Source organism: Pogonomyrmex barbatus, unplaced genomic scaffold, assembly GCF_055798465.1.
Source record: "Pogonomyrmex barbatus isolate J1 unplaced genomic scaffold, ASM5579846v1 scaffold19, whole genome shotgun sequence".
NCBI classification, from domain to species: Eukaryota; Metazoa; Arthropoda; class Insecta; order Hymenoptera; family Formicidae; genus Pogonomyrmex; species Pogonomyrmex barbatus.
The window spans coordinates 4,739,980-4,753,261 of NW_028297115.1; the positions used below are offsets into that span (position 1 = coordinate 4,739,980).

General features: G+C 27.4%; 3 protein-coding genes across 6 annotated transcripts in view; 2 read left to right on the forward strand and 1 right to left on the reverse strand.

The window, feature by feature from the left end:
* Positions 1-381, forward strand: part of LOC148936960 (uncharacterized) — a 25,248-nt gene extending 24,867 nt beyond the window's left edge. Inside the window, exon 7 of the mRNA XM_089075435.1 lies at positions 271-381. Coding sequence (XP_088931561.1) covers positions 271-289 — 19 coding nt within the window. The 3' untranslated portion in view covers positions 290-381. The remainder of the gene's footprint in view (positions 1-270) is intronic.
* Positions 382-408: 27 nt separating this feature from the next.
* Positions 409-6,029, forward strand: Cse1 (chromosome segregation 1). The gene is made up of 16 exons (XM_025217145.2): positions 409-552; positions 644-789; positions 886-1,224; positions 1,290-1,397; positions 1,509-1,601; positions 1,696-1,863; positions 1,978-2,107; positions 2,170-2,333; positions 2,456-2,645; positions 3,687-3,885; positions 3,960-4,220; positions 4,350-4,441; positions 4,507-4,810; positions 4,919-5,086; positions 5,170-5,480; positions 5,662-6,029. The coding sequence occupies exons 1-16, from the start codon at positions 468-470 to the stop codon at positions 5,805-5,807; spliced, it is 2,904 nt and encodes a 967-aa protein (XP_025072930.2). The 5' UTR covers positions 409-467; the 3' UTR covers positions 5,808-6,029.
* Positions 6,016-11,559, reverse strand: LOC105422339 (syntenin-1). 4 transcript variants are annotated; one of them, XM_089075429.1, is made up of 9 exons: positions 11,378-11,559; positions 9,303-9,421; positions 8,950-9,024; positions 8,632-8,829; positions 8,452-8,565; positions 8,084-8,319; positions 7,846-7,999; positions 7,567-7,676; positions 6,016-7,382 (listed from the first exon to the last, which is right to left on the reverse strand). In XM_089075429.1, the coding sequence occupies exons 3-9, from the start codon at positions 8,998-9,000 to the stop codon at positions 7,328-7,330; spliced, it is 918 nt and encodes a 305-aa protein (XP_088931555.1). In that variant the 5' UTR covers positions 9,001-9,024; positions 9,303-9,421; positions 11,378-11,559; the 3' UTR covers positions 6,016-7,327. The 4 variants fall into 4 exon arrangements, with proteins under 4 accessions (XP_088931555.1, XP_011629982.2, XP_011629981.2 ...); XM_011631680.3 differs by lacking the exon at positions 9,303-9,421 and adding an exon at positions 10,148-10,245; XM_011631679.3 differs by lacking the exon at positions 9,303-9,421 and having other exon boundaries at positions 11,378-11,558.
* Positions 11,560-13,282: the final 1,723 nt, after the last annotated feature.

Below are 13,282 nucleotides of genomic sequence, written 5' to 3' on the forward strand. Positions count from 1 at the left end.
AGTCGACAATCAATAGATGTGCTCAAAACTTTACTCCATGAATAGATTTAGGCTGCGTTCGGGAAGCGCGCTATTAGCACTATCACATCATTTCATCTTTATTGCTCATTATATGTAAATTGAGAATAGACTAATGTGATAGTTCTAGTCTAATAACGCGCTCCTCGAACTCAGCCAGAATTGTATTTATTTGACCAATTAGCAGAACAAAAAAAGCGAAAATTTCTTGGTGGTTTTGATAAATCAAATGTTGCTCTACTCGTCGAATAGGGTTTCGGAATCCCAGTAGTCACGACGTCAATTCAAATTTACGCGCGGTTTGTCGCCAACTGTCGCCAATGGAAAGCCGGTTGTGATATACGCGGCGTTACTTTTCGTATTCTTTGCCGATGCTGCCGGATTGTATCTTTTGAAAATAAGCGTGGCTTAATAAAAAAAAAAAAAAAAGCGGTTCTCTAATTATCGAAATGGAGCTCACTGATGATAATTTGGTAACGTTGAGTGAATATTTGAAGCACACCCTCAGCACGGACGTGAGTGTCAGATGTTCAGGTCGGTATAACCTATAAGCTCTTCAGCGTTTCATATTTTGAACGCGTTTTGTATACGTTTTTCACACATTATTGTTCGATTTGTATTTCAGCTGAACTCTTTTTGAAATCGGTGGAAGTTAATCAAAACTATCCTTTATTACTGCTTCATTTGGTGGACAAGTCTGAGATCAACATTACGATTAGGGTCGCTGGCGCGGTTGCATTTAAAAATTATGTCAAACGCAATTGGAAAGTGGTAGGGTTTTTTTTTCTTTTTACATCCTTCATATATTTTCATGTCATCGTTACGTTGCGTTGTACTTTGGTTTGTAATTATAGAGTTTCATTTTAGGAAGAAGACACAGTGGATCACATACATGCTCAAGACAGAGACACTGTCAAGAAGTTAATTGTCAATCTGATGTTACATTCACCAGATTCGATACAAAAGCAGTTATCGGATGCGATATCTATTATTGGAAAGTATGATTTTCCAAACAAATGGCCGGAATTGATTGATCAGATGGTAGAAAAGTTTAATACTGGTGATTTTCATGTGATCAATGGTGTTTTGCATACCGCACATTCCTTGTTTAAGAGATATAGATATGAATTTAAAAGCGAAATCTTGTGGACGGAAATAAAATTTGTATTAGATAAATTTGCAAAGCCTCTAACAGATTTGTTTTTAGTAAGTATCAATTATTTTTTGCATGCAAATATTTTTAAATATTTTTAAACAAAATTGCTTTACAGACTACAATGAATTTAACGCAAGTACACGCTAACAATATGGAAGCTTTAAAGGTTATATATAATTCTTTAGTTATCTTATGTAAAGTGTTTTATTCTCTTAACTTCCAAGTAAGTATTTGTGTATACATGTGTTGTATCTATCAATCAAATATCAACCAAATATGAATGAGAATTTATTATAAAATAAATTTATAAATATTATTACTGTTATTAATACAGGATCTGCCAGAATTTTTTGAAGATAATATGGAAGTGTGGATGAGAAACTTTCATACTTTATTACTTGTTGATGTTCCCTCCTTGCAAACCACAGTAATTTATATATTTAATTAAATATATATTACTATTAATTTATATTTAAATGCTTAAGATCAAAATAATTTCTCAATTTCAAACCTATTTAAAGGATGAGGAAGAAGCAGGTGTAATAGAGCAGTTAAAATCACAAGTGTGCGACAATGTTGGCCTATATGCCCAAAAGTATGATGAGGAATTTCAACCTTATTTACCTCAATTTGTTACAGCAGTTTGGAATTTACTCACATCTGCAGGACAAGAGCCTAAATATGATGCTGTGAGTTAAATTCAATATTGTTTTGTTGTTCTGTTGGGAATTTTAGAAACAAAACGTGAGTTATAAAATGTTGGAATATATCTGCAATCTATCAGCGATATATTATTATTACAGTTAGTTTCAAATGCATTGCAATTTCTGGCCACGGTAGCTGATCGGGCACAATATAGACATTTATTTGAAGAGCCAGCAACTCTTAGCAATATTTGCGAAAAAGTCATTATTCCTAATATGGAATTTAGAGGTAATTTATATTAATATGAATATGATAAATCTATATCACATTAAGTTTTTAAAATCTTGCAGAATCGGATAATGAATTATTTGTGGATAATCCCGAAGAATATATTAGACGGGATATTGAAGGCAGTGATGTAGATACCAGGAGGCGTGCGGCTTGTGATTTAGTTAAAGTATTATCTAAATATTTTGAAGCAAAGATTATGGAGATTTTTGGAGCATATATACAGGTAAATAGTAGAATATAGTAGAATAGATCATTGATGATCTCAATGATTGATGATTTCAACAAATATTTTTTATAAACGATGCAATAATACATATACATTCTGCAAATTTGTGTATTTTTTAGGTAATGTTACAAAAATATGCTGAAATGCCATCGAAACATTGGCGTAATAAAGATGCTGCTATTTATCTTGTTACTAGTAGTGTGAGTAAAGCACAGACGCAGAGACATGGAGTTACTCAAAGTAGCGAACTTGTCTCCATACCACAGTTTGCTGCGCAACATATCGAGCCTGAACTGGCAAAACCGGATGGTATACTGAATGCATTTGTTTAAAAAAAAAATAATTTAATTTGACTTATAATTAGTGCTAGTTCTATTTTTATATCATTTAAGGAGATGCTGAACTTGTCTATTACTAACTGAATGCAGTAATTTTTGTATCACTCTAATTTTTTATTAATTTGGTAGATTTAGAAATCCTTTTCCACAATTAAAGTTAATGTATTAATATGTGTCTAACATGAATTTTGTAAAAGAACGAGAAAAGTTTTTATAATTTTTCTTTTTTATTATTTGATACTTTAATATGGTGTCCAGAGCTGTCAAATCGCGTTAATATTTGTTTTATATGAAAATTTTACAACCTGTTTCTTTTCTAAAAAAAAGGCATGACACTCCCATCTCTCGAAATTATTGTTGCCGCCTTTCCGCGATGCCGATTGGTTCTCTCGCTGCGCTAACTTCGTGAATAGCTGTCATTGTATTGATCTCACAGAGGATCGTTTTGACAATTATGTATCAAGAAGTTAAAAATATTATAATAGTATTATAATTATAATATTATATTATTATAAATTATAATATTATATAGTATTATAATAGTATTATATTAATTTTTGCTCTTGTGTTGAAAAAGATAAATAACGCGCGCACAGCGCGCGTTTGTAATGTCCAGTACCTATAAAACTGATATTGCTAGACTAGAAGATTACATAAAGAAACAATGTTGAGTTCTTAAGTACCTATATGTATGTATTGTGACACAAACAGGCAATATGAAAATTTGTTTATTTGTATGTAGAAATGTATATATGAGTGTATATATGTATACATATATATAACACGTGTACACACATGTATAAATGTATGTATGTATGTATGTTAGATGTGCATATGTATGAATGTTTTTGTCAGAATTCATTCATCTGTTTAGCATTTCCTTAAAATTCTGAAAATTAACAAGTTTGGCGTATGATTTATATTCTAATAATTACTGCTCTATATATATATATATATATATATATATATATATATATATATATATGTATAAAATTAAAATAATACATTTCAGTGAATGAGTTTCCAGTACTTAAAGCGGATGGAATAAAATTCTTAATGACATTTAGATCGATATTACCTTATGAAATGGTAATAGGAAATTTGCCGCAATTAATAAGACATCTAAGTGCCAATAGTATTGTTGTACATACTTATGCTGCTTGTGCAATTGAAAAAATTTTCACAATAAGGGGTGCTGATAATTTGACCATGTAAGAAATAAAAATGATATCTTAATCATCAATTCATACGATTAATCAATTGAAAATCTTTTCAAATTTTATAGAGTCAAAGGGATCAATATATCACCGTTAGCGGCAGATTTATTGAAAGGACTCTTTGCGTGTTTGAATGTCCCAGGTTCTGAAGAAAATGAATATGTTATGAAAGCTATCATGAGGAGTTTCAGTATTCTGCAAGATGCTGTGGTGCCATTCCTAGCCGATTTACTTCCAAAACTTACTGAGAAACTTGCGATTGTATCTCGAAATCCAAGTCGGCCAAACTTCAATCATTATCTCTTTGAAACTTTAAGTTTGTCTATTAAGTAAGTTATTAATATCCATATCGTTCATGCAAAGAAAATGCTGTGATTATCGTGAATTGACTTTTTTTATTTTTATCTTTTGTATTTTATTTTGCATTCTTTATAGTGAAAACTCGCACTTTTTTTTAGAATTGTTTGCAAAACGAATCCTGAAGCAACGTTATCCTTTGAACAAGCGTTGTTTCCTATTTTTCAAGGAATTTTGCAACAGGACGTACCAGGTAAGCTATTCATAATCGAATATGTTACAAATTGTTTAATTGCTCATATTTATATCTTTTTTCAGAATTTATTCCTTATGTTTTTCAAATTCTTGCGTTGCTTTTGGAGCTACGAACTAATCAAGATATACCGGAATCATATATGGCTTTGTTCCCGTGTTTGTTATCGCCTGTACTATTTGAACGTCAAGCCAATATCCATCCTTTAATTCGTTTGTTACAAGCATTCATTAGTCATGGTTCGCATCAAATTATAGCACAGGACAAAATAAGTGCACTGTTGGGAGTGTTCCAGAAGTTAATTGCATCAAAAGCAAATGACCATGAAGGATTTTTACTAATACAAAACATTATTGAGCACTTTGAACCGTAAGAATATTTGTAAAAAGAGTCTATTTTTTTATATTGTTTATACTTTATATTGTATATACTTTTAACGAATGATGTATCAATTATAATGCTAGTATGATATTGCAGAAATGTTTTGGAGCCGTATATGAAACAGATTTTCGTGCTGTTCTTTCAAAGGCTTTCAATATCAAAGACAACGAAATTTGTAAAAGGTCTAATAATATTTTTTGCATACTATATCATTAGATATACATCGTCAAGTTTGATTACAATTATCGACCAAATACAACCACAGTGAGTTTTATGAATATTGTATAAGATGTGTTATATCTCAGGATATTTGAAGAATTACAATAAACAATAATTTTTATATCTAGAATGTTTGGAATGGTCGTGGAGCGTGTACTCATAACCGATCTGCAAAAAATAGCGGGTGAAGTAGAACGAAAAGTGGTGGCTGTGGGAATTTCAAATTTGCTAATTGACTGTCCCATGATGCTGGAGGCTCCATACAATTCGTACTATCCTCGTTTGCTAGCTGCATTGATTGAATTCTTTGAGCTCCCGCAAGACCAAAGTTTATTGCCGGAGGATGACGCGTTTCCAGATCAAGATGATGCGGCTGGCTATCAAGTTGGCTATAGTCAACTCATTTGTGCAAGAAATCCTCGGAAAGATCCATTGCAAAGTATGAACTTTTTTCCATATTTAATTCGTCCTGAGATAAATAATGACTATTTTCTCATATACTTTCACATTAAAAGGTGTACTGTTCTGAAAACATTAAATAAAAATTCTAAATAATGTTTGTAAAGATATACCATTTAATTAATATTGCATTTATATAAAATTGTGTAATATGTTGACAGATATTGGTGACATACGTTTGCATTTGGCACAAGGTCTTGGAAGATTGTCACCAGGACATTTGTCGGGATTATTGGGCCAAATTCCCGAAGCAAATGCGAATCACTTGAGAAATTATTTGCAAACAGCTGGTATTACAGTTGCATAATACGAACTAGATGTCCGAAACAGACTGAAGATTCATTTAATAGCTCGAAAAATGAATAATATTGAACTTAATAAATTGTAATTAAAGAAGAATCTTTTTTATTATAACTGTACAATTTATGAAATACATCGTATTCTATTTGTAATTGCTAATATGCAGAAACTGAAGAATTTTTCCATTCTATGTAACTCGGGTTTATTAAAAACACTTTTTTTTTCTTTAGTTATTTAGTCATTTATTTAATCAATTTAACATATTTTGTTTATGGTATTTACATGTAAAGTAACATTGGCACTCAATTTGTATAAATTCTTTTTCAAATATTCCTGAAATATTTATTTTTTATTAAATGAGTTATCTAAAATATCATCTCTATTTCTTAAATGTAAAAACACATCTCATTTATTAATTCTAGAATATTTTTCATCATCTTTGAAAAAGAAATTATATTAATACTAATAGCTTATAAGAATAGTGAACAAGTTTATATTGATAAAATATATATATTACAAATTGAAGAAATATTAGTAAAATGCTAATTTATACTTTTTAAATAATTAAGATGTTTATGTTAAAAATTGATAACATTAATTTTTTTATTAGAATATCAAAAAAAGTTGAGAGAGAAAGATTATATCATATTTTTTATTATATTATAGTTATTTTTATATATTATAGTATTTTTAATATTGACAAATATAGTAAATACAAAAGAAATCAAATAATATTGTCATAATTTAAAATAGATATTTTTTATCCTAGAAGATATTCAAAAGATAATAAAATATCAACTAATGTTTGCTTAGTGGCTATAATAACCTGAGCTTTTTATATAAATTTCTTACATAAACAAAAGAATATTGTCTTTTTGAAATGAAAATGTATTGCTTATAAGATTTTATAAAGTAATAAAAGTTTGAAATTCAAATTTTCAGTTATTTTACATTATAAATTTTTTTAATTTAAACAGTGATGTGTGTTAAAAATATTAATCATTATATTATATATTTGAACAAATATTTAAAAAATATAAAATTTTTAATAACAAAAAAACAAGTATTTAAAAATAAAAAACATAATAACATGTATAATTTGTAATATAAGTAATGGAGATTTATATAAAAATTTACGTAATGTACAAAGGATATATCATATATAATATTGGTTGATAATGCTATTAGAATAAATGTAACTAGAAACTTTTTTCTTATATTTCAAGTTAAATATTCAAATTTGTGTATTTTTTTGCAAACATTGATGTATAAAAAAATAATCTCTGATAAATATCTTCTCGTAATTTTAAGCCACTTAGCGTCATATAGATTTTGACACGAAATAGGTTATTTCTGAACGGATATCACATATATGCTTACTATACGAGAAATACGATTGGCATCTTGTAAATATGTACGATATGCAGCATACTTATTTTTTTTTTTACTGAAGCTACAAAGAATAATGCATATACTCATTGGTGATTGGCTATGGCATACAAGAAATTGATGGTTTTATTTCCATGTTTAAAGATCCAGCGCAGAATGATCCATAAAATTCTTCAACAAATTATTAGACATTCTGTAGAAAGAAATATTAAATGTAACATAATTTATAAAACTTTATAAAAAATATTTCAATATATATATTTTAATTTATATTTATTTTGTTTATGTTAATATCATATAAAATCTACACGAGTCTTTTGAATAATACTTATTTCTAGCGTAACATTCATTGTGTTTTTATACAATAAAATACATACTTTTTCACCATGTGATCGTAAATATATGATGGAATTATCGTCACTGTGATGATATCTCCACCTTTCTCAATTTCTGCTGTGACCTCTTTATCTTTCATTCCAACTACGTTCTGCAAAATATTGATTTGTCTAGTAGTTGTTTCATTATTTACTTTATTCTCTATTCTAAATAGATACTAGCCATGTTCTACATAACAGTATTACTAAATCTATAATACATGTACGTAAACTGTAGTAAACATTTTTAGTAGTATGTATCGAAACATGTGTTGTGCAAACCTTTCCATTGATCTCGAGTATTTGATGATCGGTCAAAAGTCCATTTCGCGCGGCTGAAGAATCTTTCACTAGAGCGATTATTTTTCCATTTTTAAATTGAAATCCGATGTAACCCATACTATCTTTATGCATTGTTACTGTACGCTCAAATGGTCTGCAATAAACTTAATATTATATTCATCAAAAAATTAAATGTTAGTAAAATTAAAGATTTTGTAATTAAAATATAAATTCTGACCTATCGCGTACTACTACTTTAATCCCATTGACATTTGCATTACGGAAAAGCTTATGCACTTGATCCATTGAATATCCAGCAACACATACGTCGTTAATGCTCAAAATTTGATCACCGAAACGTAATCCAGCCATTGCTGCCGGAGAATTTTGACTTACAAGGCATACAAAGATTCCATTATTTATCGCATGTACTCTAACACCAACTTTTCCATCAGCATCTTTACATAATGTCAACTATAAAATTAAAAGTATTTTATTAAGAAGCTATAATTCTTCACGAGAAATATGTACATAATTATATACGGAATATTGGAATATTTTGATAAATATGAAATAGTAGAAATTGGTTTAGCAATAAATTATTACCTCTCTGATACCATTTGTCACATGAGCTTTTTGTAAAGTTATTAATTGTCCTGATAAAGGAGCAATCATTCCTGTTAATGGACCACACGTTATATTTGATGAATTAAATGCCACCTAAAACCGTATTAATTTATTATAGTAATTAAAAAGTATGAATTATTTTATATAATATTGATATACATCAGCATTTTGATGTGTGGCAAGCGCATATTCGGGCATATTTTGCGCAATGATTTCTTCATTCAGCTCGAGACCCATGTAATCTCCTAGAGATGGATACAACATAGTGGGTGCTGAAGGAATATAGGTCGGTGTCGAAGGAGCTGAGGGAAGTGCAAGTTCAGTCGAAGCATATTGTGATTCAGTTTGCATTTGAGCCTGCAATATTATTTCAGTTGCATAAATAATTTATTATTTCTGGATAACAGAAAAATTATTTTGTAAATTACAATATACATTTTATAATTTTGGAACATAGATTCTTTACATCGAGCCTACCTTCATCAAATGATCTACTTTCATATCTTCCAGTGTGGGATAGAGAGACATTTTGAATCTTTTATGAATATTATTCTGCAATGAAATGTAAACATTAATTTTTTCTCTTATTCAAAGTTTTTTTATTTCTATTTACTTTTATTAATGAGAGTAACAATTTTATTCAAACATTATTTTTTGTAGAACAAAGAATCAATAAAAAGTATTTATTTTTATACTTGATTGGGAGCATAACATAAATAATTATATGATATCAGTATAAATCACTTCCTCATTCATTGCAATTAGAACATTTTATATATGCTTGCATTTCTTGTAAACAAAATTTTCATATATCACTGATATATCGCTACCTCAAGTCTCTCTCTCTCTCTCTCTCTCTCTCTCTCTCTCTCTCTCTCGTCCTTCCCTTTTCTCTCCTTTTTTCTTCTTTTTTTTTCCTCCCTCTCTGTCCTCTGTCCTATTTCTCTGTCTTAAAGATATTCTGATAGATAATATAAATCTCAAAAATTTTGAGAGATAATTAAAAATTAAAGAGATTCCAATATAGACAGATAAAAATAAAAATAAGTTTAATTGGTACATTTCAGTTTACACTTAACACAGATATTTTTATAAGATAATTTGTCTCTTAAACCTAATCTAATCAAGAACAAGCATCACTTTTATTCAATTTAATTTTGAAAACATATCAAATATATGTTATATAATTCATTAAAAACTTCAGACATATATCTGAAAACTATAACTATATGTATAAACTATATGTATAAAAATAAATGATTATACAAATAACATTTTAGATTTTTTAAGCGTAAAGCATACATAAAACAAATTAATTAATAGAGAAAAACAGCTGCTTTAGAAAAATTATACAACTTGCAACATGCAAGTATATACTTTTTTTCAAAATAATTATGTGTATTTTATATCCTATATAATTATGTTAAAAGATAATTTAAAAAGATTTAAAATAAAAGAGAGACGAAGATAACTAAAATTAAACATTAAACATAAAAGACATAAATATACAAAACACAGAAATTTAGTTTAAATGTTAACAAATTGTTATTTTTTTATTAGATAAAAAATTTTGTAATAAACAGAGATCTTTAATCTTATCTATATCTATTACCCTAATAGCACATGATATTATTCAAATATTCTACATTCATACTGAAAGTACTGTCATACGTACTATTGCCTAATATACCAGAGAACATTCATATGACATCTCGATGGTATAACATTTCTTATATATTCTTAAGCTCATCTTCAGAATATATCGGATATACCCTAGGAACACATGATATCATACAAATATTCTATTTATATTGAATGTACTGTGATCATACCGAATATATTAAGATTATTCGTATAAAATCTGTGTAGAATATCATTTGTCATATCTCAAGTAGCAAGATAATGTCATTATGATGATGATTAAAGGTCATTTTTCGTCATTTGACATCAGTGTATTAAAAAATGATGTAAAATAAACGTAACACGAAACACGTTTGCCACGAAATATTACCGTTATAAATATATCGTCATTTAATCGTCATTTTTAATAAATAAATAATGAAATAACATTATTATTAATTATTATCTTTCTTAATTAACTGTAATATATAAATAAGAAAAATATTTCCCATATTTAATACAATTATATTGACAAAAATTCATAAACAAATAAACAAAATATGTTCAACAATTTATAAACAATTTTCATAATAAAATGATTCTCATTAAACATAATATAGGTTCAAGCAATAAGTATTACATTTAATAAATTACACACTAATAACCATGTTTTGACTCTTAGTGCTTTTTTATTTGCAATTATTGTAATTTTCAAAAGTCAATATAGATTTTGTTAATTTAAATAAATAGAGTAGATAGATAAAACACTAAAGCTATAGTTTTAAACATTTAAAGCAAAATTTATTATAAATTTTTATTGTACCACTACAGAAAGATTTTTTAATTTTATGATAGAAAAAAATCTGTTCTTTTATATCTCTATAATCTATAAGATTTTAGCAAAAGGAATATTTGAAAGTAATCATATCAATCATTAATTATACTGCACATATTGCATCACAATTAAAGATAATAGCATGACAGATAAAAGCAAATATAAAATATCTACATTATATAGCTAAGGATAAAAGTAATCTTTTTATTTTTATATAAACATTTCATCAAATCGTTTAAAGTGTTGTATTTATTTAACTTGTCTTTTTCCTTTTAAGCATTTTTACATAATTTTAATATAGATACGCATATTAAGAGCATGATACAATTAAATTATAATTAGCAACAATAGACAAGACCCATCTACTCATGGCTGGATGATTGATAACGTGAAAAATGGCATACCGACATTATGATGAATATATTGATCAGATAAAATTATGTGACTTACCAATGGATATCGATCAAATATCAATGTGCTGATTACTCTAATTGAAATCAACTGTTATAAATTGACAAGATCTGACAATATCCTTTCTTGTCGCAAATCGTCAGATAAATCACAAGAATCAAACAGAATAAACCACAGACTTCTATATATTACGCTAGATCGCCGACTCCGACTTTTTCCCTTAAGCTGCTTTTTCATGCAGCGAGGCAAAGCTAGCTTTTACTCCCTCTCCATGGATTTTCGATGAATATAGCCAACTAGCGAAGGCATGCTGAAAAGTTCGACTAAATCGAATTTATAGCGAAGTAATGCTAGAAAAAAGTTGTGAAGTAAAAGAGAAATTATAAAAGATATACAGATATTTATTATATAATTTTAAAATTATGGAAGGGACATCTTTGACCAGAAATATATACGAAATAAATAAATAAATAATAAATAAAATAAATAATAAATAAATAAAAATAATAATAAATGTAATGTAATGTAATAATAATAAATGTATCATCATAGCCAGTGCAGCGATTATGTGTCTCCTAATCTTTATTGCAACTGTACCATTATACATCTATATTGCTCCATTATTTGATGTACTGACAATTATAATTCAATGAATATCAAAGCACAGTCAGTCTTTACGCTGAGGTGGAGGGATAAAATGCTAGCTTTTCTTCGCTCCATGAAAAAGAAGGAGGCGATAAGCAATAACATTTCAACGCTAGCTTTCGCTACTATTGAAGTAGAGTGGAGATAAAAGCTAGCTTTGCTTCGCTGCATGAAATTACAGCTTTAAGCTGCTTTTTCATGCAGCGAAGCAAAGCTAATTTTTATCCCTTGATTTTCGATGAATACAGCGAACTAGCGAAGGCATGCTGAAAAATTCGACCAATATCCATTTCTATCATTTTGACCTTAATCTCCAGGTTAATAAAACTTTCGTTATAATTAAACTAGGATTTAATGTTGATTGGTTTCTAACAAACGTTATATGATAAACATTTAGCTAAACTTATAACTTATATGTCATAATTCTGTAAACTTACTGCAGCTTGAACGTTGATTGGTCCAATATTGGCTCTAATAGTATGTGTATTGTAAGTGCATAAAGAACGTAATATTGGAAAGAGATAATATAAAAATTAAGTTAAAAATGAATACAGAAAACATAAATAACAAACATAAATTTTTTATTTTAAAGAGTTAAAATAATATTTTTATAACAAAAAAAATAGTAATTGTGTGATTGTTATATTTAAGTAAAAATTTATAATAATATAAGAAATATTTTTCTTTGTGATAAATAACTAATAATAGTAATTAATAATAGTTATGTATTAACTGATAAATAACTAATAATAATAATTAATAATAGTTATGTTTCTGTTTGAAGTAAAAATGTTTCTAATAACAATAATAAGAAATGTTCTTCTTTTACGATAAATAACTGTGATAATGGTTATGTTTTAGTTTGAAGTATAAGTTTTTCTACAAAAATGTTTTTGTTTTTATGATAATAACTGTGATGGAAATTTTATTTTAAAGTATAAATGTTTTTTTTAAATATAAGAAATATATAAGAAATGTTTGCAGTTTTATCATAATTATAATAACTTTAATATAAAATATGTAATGCAAAATATTTGTGTTAATATAAGTAATAGTATAAGTACCATTTCAGGTTAATATATTTTATTATATGTTTACGTTTCATAATTTTTTCATTAATATAGAAGTTTTTGAAAATTAAAATAAAATAACATGAATAAGTATAACTTATAATTATATACATTACTAAAGTTTGAACAATAAATGCATAATAGCTACGAATAACAGAATCAAATTATGGAAAGTGATAAAAGAACAATGTTAAAAAATAGAAAAATGATGAAAAATGATTAAAATTTA